Genomic DNA, 16,174 nt, shown 5'->3' with positions numbered 1-16,174 from the left:
TTGGGGGTAGCCCAGTTTATCCTTTATCCTTTTCAGCCTTTCAGTTTTTACGACTGAACAAATATGTATTTTTTGTAATGCAATCTACAACAACAACAATAACAACAAACGAAAAAACAACATTCTTTGACCGTAATGATATTAATAAAATTTATATATTGTAATTAAATTCCTCTCGACAAAATACGTAAACATACACAAACAAAGAAAAAAAGAAAAAAACAAATATTTGATCAGAAAAGCGAAAATATTTGCTATCCAATTACGATAGAGAAGCAGGCTGAAAGGGGAGAGGAAAGGAAGTCTTTTCGAGACAGCAATTAAAACTAAGCAAAAGCAAATTGATTTCAGTTTACAAAAATATTTCACTTTTGTATTTTTTTGCAATTTGAATAATTTGCATTCGACCAGGTTGTAAGCATGACTATGCAAATAACTTGCCAAAGTTGATAGTCAGATGGTAAATTGCAAATGTGTACCAACTATAAACCGAGACTCATCAGTGAATGCAAATAACCGAAACGAGCTGAGGCTGAAGGGGTAAAAAAAAAAAAAAAATAAAAGCGTAAACTTGCTCAAATTCCTTTCATTTTGCAATCAGAGTTAATAAGCAGACAAAGGTTTAAGTTAAGTTTTTTTTTTCTTTTATTTTTATTTGACAATCGGCTATGTAAATTTTTAAACCAAGTGCTGAGAAACTTATTTTAGTTGGACAACAGCGACATTTATGTACCCTTTTCATTTGATGAAGTAAACCATTTTTTCTAGTATTTGTTTAGTTTTACATAGTTCTAGTAAACTAGAAATTTTAGTATCTCAGTGTCTTGGAATGTCTTTCAGTTACTTATTGAAATAAGTACGTTCTTAGTTACTTTTGCCTAGATTAAGAAATTCACAAGAGAAGTATCCATAAATCCCGATTCAGCGCCTCCAGACATTTCATTCACTAGATATGTTTTACAGGGGATTTTTACACGTCAAGCCCTTTGAATCATCTTGGATGCTTAGGTAATTCTCTTGTCAATTTTGAATCATTGCTAATTATCTGGTTATATGCTTTGTGTAATTGTTGACAAAGGTTAGAATAAAACCATGGCTATTAAGTTGGAGTTAATTTAATTCGAATACGAAAACTCTTTCTTTCTTTATAATTAAGTCATTGTAGGGAAAATGTAAATTAACTTACTTTTATGTCTATATCAGAGACCTTCAATTAGAAACTGATATCCCTAGAAAATACAATCTGTAAAACATGAAACAAAAGTTTGTCATATATACATCATATTTCAGATATATAATAAAAGTAAAGAACTAGTGAAAATATCTTGGAAAACAATTGAAAAATTATTTGAAAACTGTAAAGTCTATCTGTCATAGTAAACTTAATTTGTCTTTTGCTGATAAAGGTTTCATAAGAAATCGTTAAAAATTGCTATAAAACTTCAACTATAGTGGAAAAATTGCCTTATCTTGCCCATGAAGAAAACTGTGAGATGAAAATAAGACATAAAGTAAAATGCAGCTCTTAAATATATTAAGCTGCGTGAGATTATCTTTACTATTTATAGATATTGCCACATTAATATTTTGTTAACTTGCCAACTTAACTGAACAATAAGCAAGTTGCTTCCAATGCTTTGGCAAACTGCTGACTAAATTAAGTATACACCACCAATTGGCAAGAGTATGTACATATACAAGGAGCAGGGCAGAATTGGCAGTTGTGTTATGGATATGCTTGGGTATAAACCATAGCACGGCATGCTTAAAAGAACTATGAAGGACTCTATGCTAGACCGACTCTTATGTATATAAGTATTTGCAAATTCACTTTTCCATATGATTACACAAGAAAATACACAAAGTACAGAAGCCAACTATTGGCAGTCGGATCTCTTTTGGCATGCTATACACCCCGTGTCCCTATCAGTGGGTCTGTCTGCCTGTGTGAAGGAAGGTTTTATTGTAGTCATGTGGCATGGAGACAAGAGAAAAAAAAACAAAAAAAAAAGAGAGAGAGAAAGAGAATAGAAACGAAAAGGGCGGTCGGGTTCATCAGCAATTGATGCAGAAAAGTTTACTTTTCAAGCTGTGACTGCTGTAACTGCGACATCTTCGAAATGTTTGCATTGTTGGCAACGACAACGGCAACGGCGACAGCAACTAGCGGCTCGTTATTTGCATTGCCAGGATGCCAGCATGTCAGTATGAAAGCATGCCAGGATGCCAGCAGGATGTGTGCCTGCCATCGACACATAAACAGAAATATGTTCACACTCACACCGTCATACATACATACTTAGATGCAGTTGATTTCTTGCATTTGGCGTTGCTCTCGAAATCGCATTAGTCGCCTGCAACAGGAGCAGCATCAGAAGCATCAGGCAACAACAGCATAATATGCGTTTTTAAGTGTGGCAATGCTTGCTTGCATTGTCAGCGAGAGTGCCAGTTGATGAGCTAGCGGCTTGTCAATCTCCATTCGTTTGACATTGCATTGCTTTGAGTGCACAGTGCCAAAAACAATCAGAGTGACAGTAGATAGGATATCACCACCAAGGCGAAACGACCCCCAAAAAGCCAATTTGGTGTTTTTCTAGGAAGAAAGACTTTCATCTCATTACAACTGAGTACGATGGGCAACATGAAGAGAAAGAAAATATTAAGAAATATATTGCCTACTTTTAGGTTAACTCTTACTTGAGTAGTTTAGAAATGGTGACAATAATTTAGATGGTTTATCTTAGACAACATGAAGTTTAGCTTTTAATAAAACATTTAATACCAACCAATTATTACTGCCCTACGCTTAAAAAGGTTGTAATCAAAATTTGTTTCTGCAACATTTTTCTCTTCCTTTGAATACGATCTAAAAGAATAAAAAGCTATTGATAAAATTGTTTCAATTATGATTCTCTCCACATAGGTCAAATAATGGAACGTTGCGGTGTGTGTTCGGAGAAGGCTTATCTCTCGCATTGTGCCCATTGTGAGAAGAAGATTTGCGAGGACTGCAAAAGTGCTCATATGGACATTTTGCGCCGCGAGATAACCCGCTTCAATTCACAGGTAATTTAACTTTGTTTAAACAAAAATCCAAAAATTGTATTAATCTTTCTTAACTTTTAGATCCGCCGCAGTTTACATCGTCTGCAGGACTCGTTGGCCATTATCGAAAAGAACACAATGAGTCTACAAACAAATGCCATCAGCGTGACAGAGGAAATCGATGAGATCTATCGTCGCATTACCAAGGCCATCAAAGATCGTTCAGATCAGCTGAAGGGTGAAATTGATCGCTATTTGGCTGTGGAGCTGCGTAACTTGACCACACTGAAGGAGAATCTGGATCTGGAGATTACAAATATCTCGAGTAATTGTGACATTGTTGACAAATACATGAATGAGACAGTCGAATGGGATGATTGTGAGTTAATGGACACCAAAGAGATCTTCCTAAAGACAGTGGAATTTCTGCGTCACTTTGAGTATGAGAACAATGATTACAGTCGTCGTGTACGGTTTTTGGTCTCCATTGATCCTAATCAGTTGGTCATGAATCTGGCTACATTTGGGGATCTTAACATTGCGCCGCATTCAACACCTGGTGGCTCAGTGAGCAGCTCCCATTTGGCACCACCTACAGCCCTTCAACCGGGTCTGATGCGTTCCAAGAGTGATCATCGCCTGGCCACACAATTCAGACAACAGGAGGAACGCAGTGGCTACAACGATGAGCCCGTTCTGGGTGGCCGTAAGTTCGGTGAGCGTCCTCAGCGCACAGCCAACAATGATCGCTATGGTGAGAGTAGTCGCTATGGTCGCTCTGACTATGAGTACGACAATGACAATTATGAAAACGAACCGGCTGGACGTGCTGGTAAATCTTCCCGTTTCCGTTCCCGCTTTGTGCGTTCACATCAAAACGATGACTCAGACAGCGAACAGCAGCAACAACAGCGCCAACAAGAGATGAAGGAGCGTAAAGATCGTGTCCTTGATAGCGAAGATGTGTCTCGCGGTCAATTGAGTGGCATCATTCGACTCAGTGATTGTTCCCGTGTCGTTCAACGTCTGGCCGACATAGGCAAGGAGAAAAAGGAGAAGAAATCCGATGCCGCCGAGGCAGCCAAGGCAGCTGTTCAGGCAGCCATCCAAGCACAAAAGGCAGCCATGCAAAGACAACAGCAAAAGAATCAACAGGCAGCTGCGGCAACTGCAGATGAGGATGAACTAGCCCGCCAGAAGCGCAAAAATGCAGGACCATCATCATCATCATCGGGAGCCGGTGGCAGTGAAACGACAGCCAGTGATCAGCGTGTGGCAGCCCTTAAGAGTGGTGCGGCCTCGAGTCGTGGTGGAGAGGATAGCGATAGCAGCACAAACCAGGCAGCATCTCCAGTGCGTACAGCCACGACAAGCGCGCGAGCCGAGGTAAGTGTGAATGAGGCAAATGAAGAAGAAGATCTGTCCAGTGACAGTGGCAGCGAGGAAGAGGACGACGAAGAGGAAGATGATGCAGCAGTTGAACAGAAAGAAGTAGTGCCACAGGTACAAGAGGAGGAAAAGGAAAATGAGGATGAAGCTTCAACATCCTCATCAGAGTATGAATACGAAGAGGTTACAGCCACTGAGAGTGAGTCAGAAGAAGAGCAAGTCGAAGAGGTTCCAGCTCCAGCTATGCCAGTGATTAATGTCTTTCCACCTGAGCATGAACTAGTGGTCAAAGCAGATGAATCTCGAGAAGAGGCAGAATTGATCAATCCCAGTCTCATAACAGCAGAAGAAGATGCTAGTGGTAGTGAATATACAGAGATAGAGATAGAGGTAACTGACTATGAAGACGACGATGAAGATGACGAAGATGGGGATGTTGATGAAGATGAGGAGGAGAATGAGAATGAGGATAAGGATGATCAGGATTAGTTCCCATCACTGCCACTGTTGCTGCACAGTATTTTCTTGTTGTAGTCTATAAAAAGAAACATAATTCTGTCCTGTAAAAAAAAAAAACTTCTTTATTTGTGTTCCATCGTTCACACTTCCCCTCCGCTCCGTAAGTCTTACCACTTATTTCTTATTTGTATATGAAGCAAACAATCAAAACAAAAAACCAAAAAAAACCTAAGATACCAAAAATTTTACTTACTGTTAACCGTTAACTGTTATCGTTATCGTTACCGTTACCTTTACTTAACTTAATCTTATCATTTTCTGCCCTAACAAACACATTTCCTTGGAAATGCCAACAAAAAACCAACAAAAAAAAAAAAAGAAAACTTATTTTCCTTTTACTCCACCCCCCGCCCACCGTATTGGAACTTTTCTTTTTTGTTTTATGTGTACGTTAAGTTTGTCTCCATTTATTTATGTTTTTTTTTCTGTTTTGTTTTCCTTTGTTTTCATTTTCATTATTTGATTTTTATTTTAAATGTCTTGTGAGCGCCTTTCACTTAATGCTGTTTTGGGTCCAAACCTTTTTTACAATAAAAAAATATACAAAAAGAGAATGCCATCGAAAAACCAAACCTAATCGACTAATGCGCGACAAAAAAAAAAGAAAAATGTATATATATAGGTATATATTAAAATTGGAAATATCGTTCTATCATCGGCAAATCGATGGTTTTATGCCCTTGCAGAGTTTAGACTTCATGTTTATAAAAATGTTTGATGAATTTTTCCAAACGATATAGACGATCTAAGTTATAGAGCTCCGATATAAAGGGCTTTTTTCGTAAAAGATTGGAGTAGAAATGAAATTTAAATAGGAGTACTAAATAATTGAGTGTGGGATCTTGAGGGAACCTTACAACAAATTGGTTTCCGCCAAAGAACACAATTTCTTATCCCAAAATAATGATCTAGATTGGTCATATTTTTCCATATCTACTTATTAATTACTTGCTATCTTAATTTTCTATATTATTACACAAATCTTCTCTAATACCTGTTTTCAACTCTTTGATATAACTCTCTCAGGTTATTTCTAGATCCTTTGTAATCTTCATATTAATAAGTTTAGAATGAGATTATTATGAGATTTGTACTTCTATATTCATCTGCTCTATCTATCTAAAAGCCTTCTCTTATATATTTATATAACTTTTTTTGTTCTCTTTATCTACTATCACTATAAACAGAGTGAATTTGTTATGGCATACAAGTAGATATTAGTACTCTTTCATAAACATAAGTTGGATTTTTTTGGCTCATAGCTAACCACTATATTCCCAACAATATAGTACGCTAAATTTTAGGTTTTTTTTCAAATAGTAATAAAAGAAATTAGTTCTGCTTCATTATGAACTGGGCACATAGAGTGATCTATAGTTTCCCCATCACTAAGGGTTTGTTTTTTAAATTTATGGCAAAATATTAAAAGTATGACCCATTCATTGATCAAAGTAAAAGTTTGTAGAAACTTGAAAGAAAATATTCCCCATCGAGTCAATATAGAGGTTCAAATTTAATAAGCTCTCAATTAACTCATTTCTACTTTTCAAACACATCTCTCTCTGCAGGGGCACAGGCATAATTCGTTTTGTAATTTTGATATTAAATGGAATAAGTGTAAAAAGTTTCGACCCAAAACATGGACATCAGAAAATTTGTCTTTAATGTATTTTTGTTTTTGTTCTTTTTTTTTTTGTGTGTATTGTACAATATTATTGTAGACATTCTTGATTCTTTTGATTAGTAATTTAACATCCATTACCTTATCGTTAGTTAGAGACTGAAAGAAAAAAAATGATACAAATTTTTTGTCTGTGTTTAGTTATGTGTATGAAACGAATAAATCGAAATTTATATTTTGAAATATATATATAAATCTGTATATATCTGTAGTATCTTTCTCTCTTTTTGTTTCTTTCTCTATCTCTCTATGTCTCATCAATGTTTTCTCTTTTATTTTATATGCAAGTGGACAAACGATGTGGTATTGATGTTAATTTGCTTAAAACTAACTAAATATTTATTTGGCTTTGGTTTTCGACAACAGCCAACTGACAAATAAATCAGAAGAAGAAAAAAAGAAAAGAATAAAAAAAAGTGACATTTTCTCTCTATTGCTATCACTTTCCTTCTCACTGTTGCTCTTGTTGAAGTTTTTTTTCGCAAATTTCTGATGTCCGCTGTAAATATATATACATATATATATATATATATATATATATATATAGTATATTTCTGTTGTGTATGTACATATAAATATAAATTTTTTTGGGATGAGGGTTTCCTCTCCTCCCATTAACAGCCAAAGCCAGCTCAAGTAGCAACCCATCGTGCCAGTATTAACAACATTGTTGCTTGTCCTGTTCCTGCCCATTCGCCGACGTTGCTTCCTCCATATCTTCCTGTCCCTGTCCTCTTGTTGTTGTTTTTTTTTGGTTGAGATTCGATGGCGAACATTTCAATCATGAGACTGTCAGCAACGAGGTTACTTCCGTCGTTTTAACAATGTTTCCATCTCCTATCCAATCTCACCCTCTCTTTGTTTTGCGCTGTGTGTGACATGGGCACACATCTTTGCTTCATATTTGTCGAGTGGCCTTTGGCCATTTTTTTTCTGTTTGTGGAAGCTCGATTAATTAGAAGACATTGTTGAAGAAGCCTTTTGTTTTACAATTTGAGAGTTGATCGAGCAACCCTCGGAGCACTTAAACTATGCCAAGTGCTTGTTATTGAACGTCATGTTGCACATTGTGCATCTGCATATGACATTTGCATAGACCCTTGGTCCTCCGACCTCCGCCCACCCCTCCCAACCTTTGTTCCCCCATGTTACATGTCCATGCCATGCATATTTCTGTTCATTTATCATCAGCAACATCATCATTTTGCCCATACATACAAAAATCTTTCTTTCTCTTTTCGATGCTTGCCAAACCAATATCAATATCAATACCAAACAAACAAACTAACAGACAGCCAGCGCCACAGACTCTGATGCAACTCGTACTCCTACCCAACAGTCTAAACCGCCCGTTGCGGCTCCCGTGGCAGCTGTGAAGAAAACTCAGCGTTCCGGCAGCAGCGATAGTAGTGCCTCAACCGAAAGCTCTGCCAGTTCGGCAACAGCAGCAGCAGCAGCTGCAACAGCAGCGGCGCCAAGTAGCAGCAGCAGCAGCAATCAACAAAAGGCCGCCAGCACGAATCGTTACTCCACGGCGCGCGAGTCAACAGCAGCTGCAGCAACACCAGCCACACCAGAGAAGAAGCCATTTGTAAGCCGCTTCCTGCCACAGCATAGCCAACAGGCCTCAAATGGTTCAGCGGATGCCAACAAAAAGAAGGCCGAATCGAGTTCAAGCAGCGAAGAGGAAACTAGTTCAGAGTCTGAATCAGAATCGGAGCCAGAGACCAAGCCAAAGACTAGTACGGCAGCAAGTAGCAGTAGTGCTGCTACCAGTAAATCCACACCAAGCAGTGCCTCTAGCTCAACGACTGCAGCTGCAACGGCAGCCAGTTCCTCCGGCAGCTCCTATCGTGATCGTCTGGAGGCCAGACGTGCCTCCCGTGATGAGAGTGGCTCTTCGGCGGCATTGAGTCGCAATAGCTATGCCACACCATCGACAACGAGCAGCAGCGGTTATGGCAGCAGCTCCACCCGTACTCGTCCCGTGCCGGCTCCACATCATGTTGGCGACACTGAAGATCGGGAACGGGACCGTTATGGCAGTGGCGGCAGCAGCAGGTATTTCATAATGGTCAATGTTTGTCAACTAATTTGCATGGCTAATGAATCTGGAATATAAAAAAAAAACCAATGCATAGCTATTGGCTATTGGGTTACGCGGTTACAATCACTCACACACTGACACATTTACACTAACACACATACCTACATTACACGCACATACACACATATCCGTTGACATATGAGCATGCGAATTGAATTATGTATCTGTCGGATTGTGAATGTTAATTTTTTCTCTTCGATTTTTACATATTTTAAAATTTTTTTTTTTATTTTTGATGTTGCATTATTAATCAAATTACACAGAAACAGCAGCAATGGCAATGGCAACAGCAACAGCAGCAACAACAACAACAACAATTAATTTAAATTTTAATTAGCTTGCTTTAATTGATATGCATCATGTGTTAAATATTTGATATATAATTGGCTATGTGTTTTCAATGTGTACAATCAGTCATGAAGAAAATAGAAATCTCTTTCTCATTATTATTATGAGGCTAAATTTTAGTAGAATTTTTATTCAAAGTTTTTAATACCCTTTTTAATTTATATTTTTGTAAGTTTATACATCAAAAACTTTAATAGCAAGTGTAGATAGAAACATAAAGTTATTTGCGAAATGTGAAGTATATTCAATTTTACTTTTATAGGATAATTCCACAGCAATAATTTATATTTTGCACATTTCAAATCACTTATCTCTAAGGACATAGATGGATCCAGACAAAATGCCTCCTTCGGAAATGACTAAGTTTCCTAAGTTTCAATTTTCTGATCGGACACTCTTTAAAAATACTATCTAGATCCGTTTTTATCCGAAGGAAAGTATATTAGGTAATACTACAAAAGGTATACTAAAGTATTATAACAAAGCATTAAGTATGTAATTATACAGTTTCCATTCAGTGTACTGCAAGATAAGAACTTAAGAAACAAAAAAGGTTGCCCCTTAAATAAAGTTAAAACTCTAATGACACAGAGAAAGGTTTAACACAAAAGAATTTAAGATAAATGTTAAAATCCAAGCATCATTATTGAGTCCTCTATATCCTATATATAGTAGAACAACTCTGATCAACCTATATAAATGTACTAAGTTGAGTTTCATGACAAAGTCAATTTTATTTTTATAGAGTCTATCAAATAATATCACAAGGTTTTTCCTTGCATTTTTATTACTTTCAATATCGAGTAAACCACTTAAGTTAACTTAAAAGAAATGAACTTCTTTAAGTAAGAAGAAAATACACCAAAAAACTTAACCTGAATCGTTGAACTTTAATTTACATAATGTGTACTACGTGATATGGTTGTTAGAGGAGAAATGTCCTTTACATTCGAAATGAAAAAGATTTTATGAACAATTATTGATTTGTTTTTATGCCTAGAATAATAACTGCTTTCTTTAAGTGGTCTTCAAACTTATAATTTATATTTTATCCTTTGGAAAAGGGCATAGAAAATTCTTAATTGCAATGTTTGTTTAGGTTAAGCTGCAATAGAATTCATTTTGCATCACATACAGAATTTGTGTTTTGTTATTTGCAAGTGTTTTTGTAACTTTTGACATTTATACCTTTAAAACTTGAATTTGTATTTCTAATTTAATTTTCAATTAAAACTATAAAATTTCTCTCTGCTGCAGCTTTGTACAAGTGCTCGATGTAGGCATTAACATCGTAGTGGCCATTTTATTGTTCATACGCCTAGTGTGGCGTCTAATTGTCAAAATCATAACCTTTGCACCCTAAATGTGAATGTGTGTGTCGAGTCAGCTTAGTCAGCCTGAACTTCAGCTAGGTAAAATACACACATATACTTACATATATACAAACACACACACACACATAGACACAATACTCACTGTAGTCATCTTTTGTATATCTCTGTGTTAATCTTTGCAGTGCACTGCCCTTTAGCATACCGTATCTAAGCAGACCCAACCGGGCACGCTATCGAAAACGACTTGCGGATGCCTAGAGACGACAGAAAAAAAAGAATTTACAATTAGTTTTTCTCATATATATTATTTGTTGGAATGGTTATTTGCTAATACACAAACAAACACACTTACTCACACAAACACACACACACACACTCTTAAAAACTACTTGAATAATAAAAGCGAAAACGAAAAGTCAAATAATAAGTTATGAAAGTGAATTCCATAACCCATTTCCAGTGCTCCCTATTACTTTCACTCTCTCTCTCTTTCTCTCATTAAAGAAAAGAAGTTCAATGATAAGTGGGTATGTATGTACCTATATTTTCCCTGTCTCCTTTTCTTCTTTCTCACTCCCCCTTTTATTTTTTTTTTTTTCATCTGCTCTAACAGAAGGCAAACGCAAATAAATAGAACAAGTCCTTTCTTTTGCTCCTGCTGAAAGAGGCACTCAAAGACTGAAATTAACTTTACTTTTACCGTTCGTTCTTTCGTCGTCTGTCTGTCCAGAGTCCTTTTTTTTGTGTCCGTCCATCTGTCAATACCCTTTTCAATGGTCTATTTGGCAAAGGGATCAATGTGCTACTCCTGTTCGTGTTGCTTCTGCTGCTGCTGCTGCTCCGCCTGTCAATGCCTCTTTTGTGCTTTGGCGACAAACTTGTTTAATTTCACTTTGCCAACCCTTTCGCCTTTTTTTCCGCTTATTTTTATTCCCCTTTTTTTTTTTTGTGGAACCAAATCTGATGTAATGTAATTACAACAAGAAAAAATTTAAAAAAAAACCCTTTGGCCACCGTACCATAGCTTCTGCTTCAGCTTCAGCTTCTTGCTCTTGCTGTCCCCTCTACTAGTAACGAGTTCTTAACTCATCTGAGCAGCTTGTTGAACACGACTAATTGGTATCTGTTATCTCTATTGTTGATATATAACTGCAATTTTATGCCATGCAAGTTCGATTTCGCTTTTTCGCTTCTCTTTCATTTTTATTGTCTTTTCAATTTCTCGGAGTCAAGTGTATTAATAGCAGATGCTGATGTTCAAAGCAAGTTCCCATACAAATGAAGCATGGGCGTAGTAAAGAAGAATGCGATAGTCCTTTTCAAACAATAACCTATGATCCAAAAAAATACCTTTTCAAGCAATGCTCTAGAATTCATAACATTTTATGAAGCAGTTCAAGTTATTCATTTTTGTTTAAAAAGTTTAAGAGAAAACTTCTGAGTACTTTTTCATGTATCAAATCTAGTTGCAGGAACTTGAGTTTTTTCAATTCTGACCGCACTTTGAGTTTTACAAGTTACTATGAGCATTCGGTCAATAATACTTAATTATTTATTTAATATAAAATATTATTAGAAAATAAAAATAACCTCTTGGCTTCTGCCAAAAGAGAGAAGATGTTTAGATAAAGCAAAGGCCTGCAGAGATTTTAGAACAGCTTAAATTATTATAATTATGACTTGAATATATTAATGAAAATAAATTAATTCATCTGTTTGCTTTTGTAGTCCTTGTTAATATTGAGTCGGTATATTTTGTTTTCGCAAAGTTATTTACTTACTTAACACTTGTAAGTGAAATCAGATCAGTCTACTTTTCTTAAAAAAGTTTTCTACTAGAAAAAAAAAGATATATAAAAAAAATATTCTAAAAATATTATACAAATTTATTTATTATTGATTCAAAGATTATTTATCTGTTTGGACTTCAAAGTGCTCAAAGTTTATTATTTATTAAAAGGATATATTTTCAAGATGATAAAAATTTAAAATGTTAATAACTTAGTTAAACATATTCAGAAGTTATTGAACATAAAATATAGCATACTTATTTGGGCAGAGTATCAGATTTTGACAAAACTTTTTTCAGCATTCAATAAAACAAATAATATGTGGCAAGCATTTTGAAAATCTTCTTATCTACGTCCATGCTATATTTTTTTTGTTGTTGGGATGTAAACTTGTATATTTTGTTGAAAGCTACTGTGGCAGAGACGACATATTGAAATGAACACCACAAAACATGAAACAAAAACCCTGTAACTTATTTACTAACCAAAATTTTAACAAAAGAATTTAATGTCTAATGTGCTTTCTGTGTTAATTTCAGTATATAATTATGTATCTATAGTATATGTAGTATATATATTATGTGTATGTAACCATTTATGTCTATCTGTATGTGTGTAGTAGCAGTAGTTTCTTATTAATGTCTATTTGTTGTTGCTGTTGTTTTGCTGTTGTTACTACTTTTGCCCCCTGCCCTTTAAAGCATTTACTTATCCGTCGTGTGGCATCTATGTAAGTTGTTCGTTCTTCTTGTACCAACACTCTTGCATATTTTCAGCCAGAATTGGTTTGGCAACATAATTTCTCTTCTACTTAACTCAACTTTTTGAAACTTTGCCAACTACTTTTTGTATATGTACATATAAAATTGTTTTTTTTTTCTCGCCTAACTTTCGATAATGTGAAATTAATTAGAGACTTTTTGCGGCAAGCATTTGTTGTTGGTTTTTGTTTTTTGCTTGATTCCACGTGGAATGCAGGGAACACACACACACACACCCACACACATACTTGTTCAAAAAGAAAGTTAGTGAACTAAGAAGAAGATGGCGCGGCAATTATAGGGCAACAAAACAAGCAAAAAAACAGTAACAATTAAAAATTGAAAAAAAGGCAAAAAACAGAAACGAACAGAGATAAAAAAAAACGTAAATGAACCAAAAAAAAAAACCAAAATGAAACCAATTCTTGCAGCTACACAAGCCGCTTTCTAAACAAAAGCAAGAGCAGCGCCATTGTAACGCAACCCTCGCTATCCACGCCCACTGCCTCCTCGTTCGATGAGGACGCCAATGGAACTGGCGATGATTCGGATAGTCGCTATGGCACCGGACGTTCAAGATATTTGGCCATGAAGGAGCGGCGTACTCGCCTGGCGCGCAGCCGCTCCTCCCATCAGTTTGGCAACGATGAGGACGATCTGGATGAGCCGGTATCACCGACCACAGTCTCACCATCCGCTTACTTGGCTTCAAGGTGCGCAGAGTTACTAAACAAAAAATTTACAAAAAAAAAAAAAAACCAACCCAAAAATAAATAAAAACACAAAAAAAAAACAAGTTAAAAACCAATTTTCGATTGTAAATAGGATAAACATTATTACAAATTTTTTGATTTTATTTTACGGTTTACGATATTGTATATATCTATCGTTTTATATATATGTCTGCGCGCTTTCATTGTGCGTGTGCTGTCACCTGTCCTCCTGGTTCCCTTTCCCAGCGCCCACCATGTTTTTGCCCCCCTCTTAATACAAACAGAATATTGAGAAAACGTTTTTTTTTTTCTTTTTTTATGAGTTTACTTAAATTTTACGAGTCCCACGTTCTTCACGTTCTTTTGTTCTGGTTTTTGTTGCACTCTCCACACTAATTCAACTTTTTGAAATTTAATTTTATTTTGATTTTTGATTTTGTTTATAATTTTTACTTTTACTTTTCTTTTCTTTTTTTTTTATTTTTGTATACAAAATTATACGCGTTAAAAAAAAAATTAACCGAAATTAACTGGTAAAAATAAAAAATCATTTTGTACAGTTCTCTTTTTCTCTGTTTCTCTATATTTCTCTCTGATTATCTCCTGTTCTGTACAGTTTTCATTATGTAGTTTGACAGTTTTTCATCTCATTGTCATTTGAATAAAAAGATAAGCATAAATCAGAACAATCTCATCCAAATGTTAGGAGTTTTAATCCCTCTCCTTGTCATCATCCAAAAACCACAATTCATGTTCATCTTAGCCTTCCATTGCGTTAATCAATCAACTCTCAATGCCAACTTACAGATACAGCGGTTATGGCAGTAGTGATCTGTCCAGAAGTCGCTCTTCTCATGCTCTGAAATCTCGCGATAATTCACCAATAACCGATCGCAGTGCTGGTTCATCACGTGCCGGTTTGGCTAGCAGCTCGACCGATAACAAGGATGGTGAAGCCCTGAGCTCTTGGGCACGTTATTTGAAGAATAAATATGGAAACAAGAGCAGCAAGGATACGCCAAGTGGCAGCACCAGCTCAAGGGATGCACACGCTAGCACTAGTTCATCGGCAGCCGGAGCAGGGGGAAGCCATCACAGTGGCACCAGCAGCGGCCGGAGTACTACCAGCGATGTGTCGCGACGCCTCAGCTTGGGCTTGCCTTTGCGCCAGGCCAACGAGCTGGCCTCCTCTGATGATGATGGGTCAAAAAACGGGCTAGGCTCCCCTACGTCCCCTACGGTAGCAGCAGCAGCAGCCGGTATAACCGGAGTGGCAGGTACTATCCCTAAACAGGTGTACCTACGCAAGCGTCAGCAGCTTTTCCAATTGGGGGGCCGGGGGAGCGAGCCCGGATCCTTTACGTGGCCGCGCGGCCTAGCCGTCGGCCCGGACAATAGCATTGTCGTGGCAGACTCTAGCAATCATCGCGTTCAGGTCTTTGACTCGAATGGCATCTTTGTCAAGGAGTTTGGCGAGTATGGCAATGGCGAGGGCGAGTTCGATTGTCTCGCGGGCGTGGCGGTCAATCGCATTGGCCAGTACATCATAGCCGATAGGTAAGTACTCTGGTCTGTTCGTTTCATCATAATGGAACGGGATAGTATGGGGGATGGTGCTGCATTTTAATTAAGTCCGAAACAATGGCGCATGATTAATTCTCGGACTTAGCCTGGCTCCTATCATGAATGGTGGGGGCCATCTAATTGGCACGGCTAAGCGCATAATAGCCGCGTTAATGAGAAACATGTGCCTAAGCCAGCTAGCCAGCCAGCCATACAGCCATACAACCATGGATGGCAAATTCATTTTTGGGGGCTGCGCTTTTGCACATGTTATCTCAAACCTTTATTTTTTTTGTTTGTTTCGTTGCTGTCTCGTGTATCGCCTGGCCCGGGTCCTGTCATTGTTTGGCGCAAAATCTCGTTAAGCGAAGAGCAGCTCGTTCTTGTCCAGCCTCATTGTGTGACTCAACTTTGATTTTGCACGTTAAGCGGCTTAGGTTAAGCCGAACAAATGCCAAAGCGCGTCACGGTGAATAGGCCCCGACCATCCATTCACCCATTTACCCATTCCTACTCGTTTGCTCGTCCTCCTCGTTCTCGTCGGGTAATGAGTTCTTAGGCCATTTCTTGTAATTAATGAAAGTGAGAGGAAATGAAGGGCTATATACCAGTTGTTGTATGTACACAAGTCATCAATTGACTAGAACATCGTTCTCATATCATTTTTATGGTCTCTTCTCACAGTTTGTTATCATAAATTTTAAGTAGAGTTGCTGTAGATTTACAGACGGAGGAGGAGGCCAGCTTTAGTTAGATTTTTTCTCGGCATTGCTTTTCAAGAATACTGTTAAGGTGTATTCTCTTTCAACGTCCTAAGGTGTATGTTTGCTTAAGGCAAAATTATTTTTAGCAACTCTAAAATTAAAAAATTCAAAGTCATAAAAAACGAGTTATGCTAAATCCTATTCTTATTACTATTTT

General features: G+C 37.1%; 1 protein-coding gene across 10 annotated transcripts in view; it reads left to right on the top strand.

The window, feature by feature from the left end:
* The window catches only part of LOC6638499 (RING finger protein nhl-1), a 29,990-nt gene that overhangs the window by 11,763 nt on the left and 2,053 nt on the right, over positions 1-16,174 (top strand). For 2 of the 10 annotated variants that reach the window (XM_023177426.2, XM_023177429.2), the window contains 5 exons: positions 2,927-3,069; positions 3,130-4,434; positions 7,929-8,698; positions 13,409-13,690; positions 14,498-15,247. In XM_023177426.2, coding sequence (XP_023033194.1) covers positions 2,927-3,069; positions 3,130-4,434; positions 7,929-8,698; positions 13,409-13,690; positions 14,498-15,247 — 3,250 coding nt within the window. Of the gene's footprint in view, positions 1-2,926; positions 3,070-3,129; positions 4,828-7,928; positions 8,699-10,349; positions 10,471-10,608; positions 10,720-13,408; positions 13,691-14,497; positions 15,248-16,174 lie in introns of those variants that run through there. The other 8 variants (XM_002061455.4, XM_023177433.2, XM_023177436.2 and 5 more) reach the window with 8 other exon arrangements.

The sequence above is a fragment of the Drosophila willistoni genome (genome assembly GCF_018902025.1).
Source record: "Drosophila willistoni isolate 14030-0811.24 chromosome 2L unlocalized genomic scaffold, UCI_dwil_1.1 Seg139, whole genome shotgun sequence".
NCBI lineage: Eukaryota > Metazoa > Arthropoda > Insecta > Diptera > Drosophilidae > Drosophila > Drosophila willistoni.
Note: the sequence above shows the minus strand (reverse complement) of the source record. Positions and strands in the feature narration are given on the sequence as shown.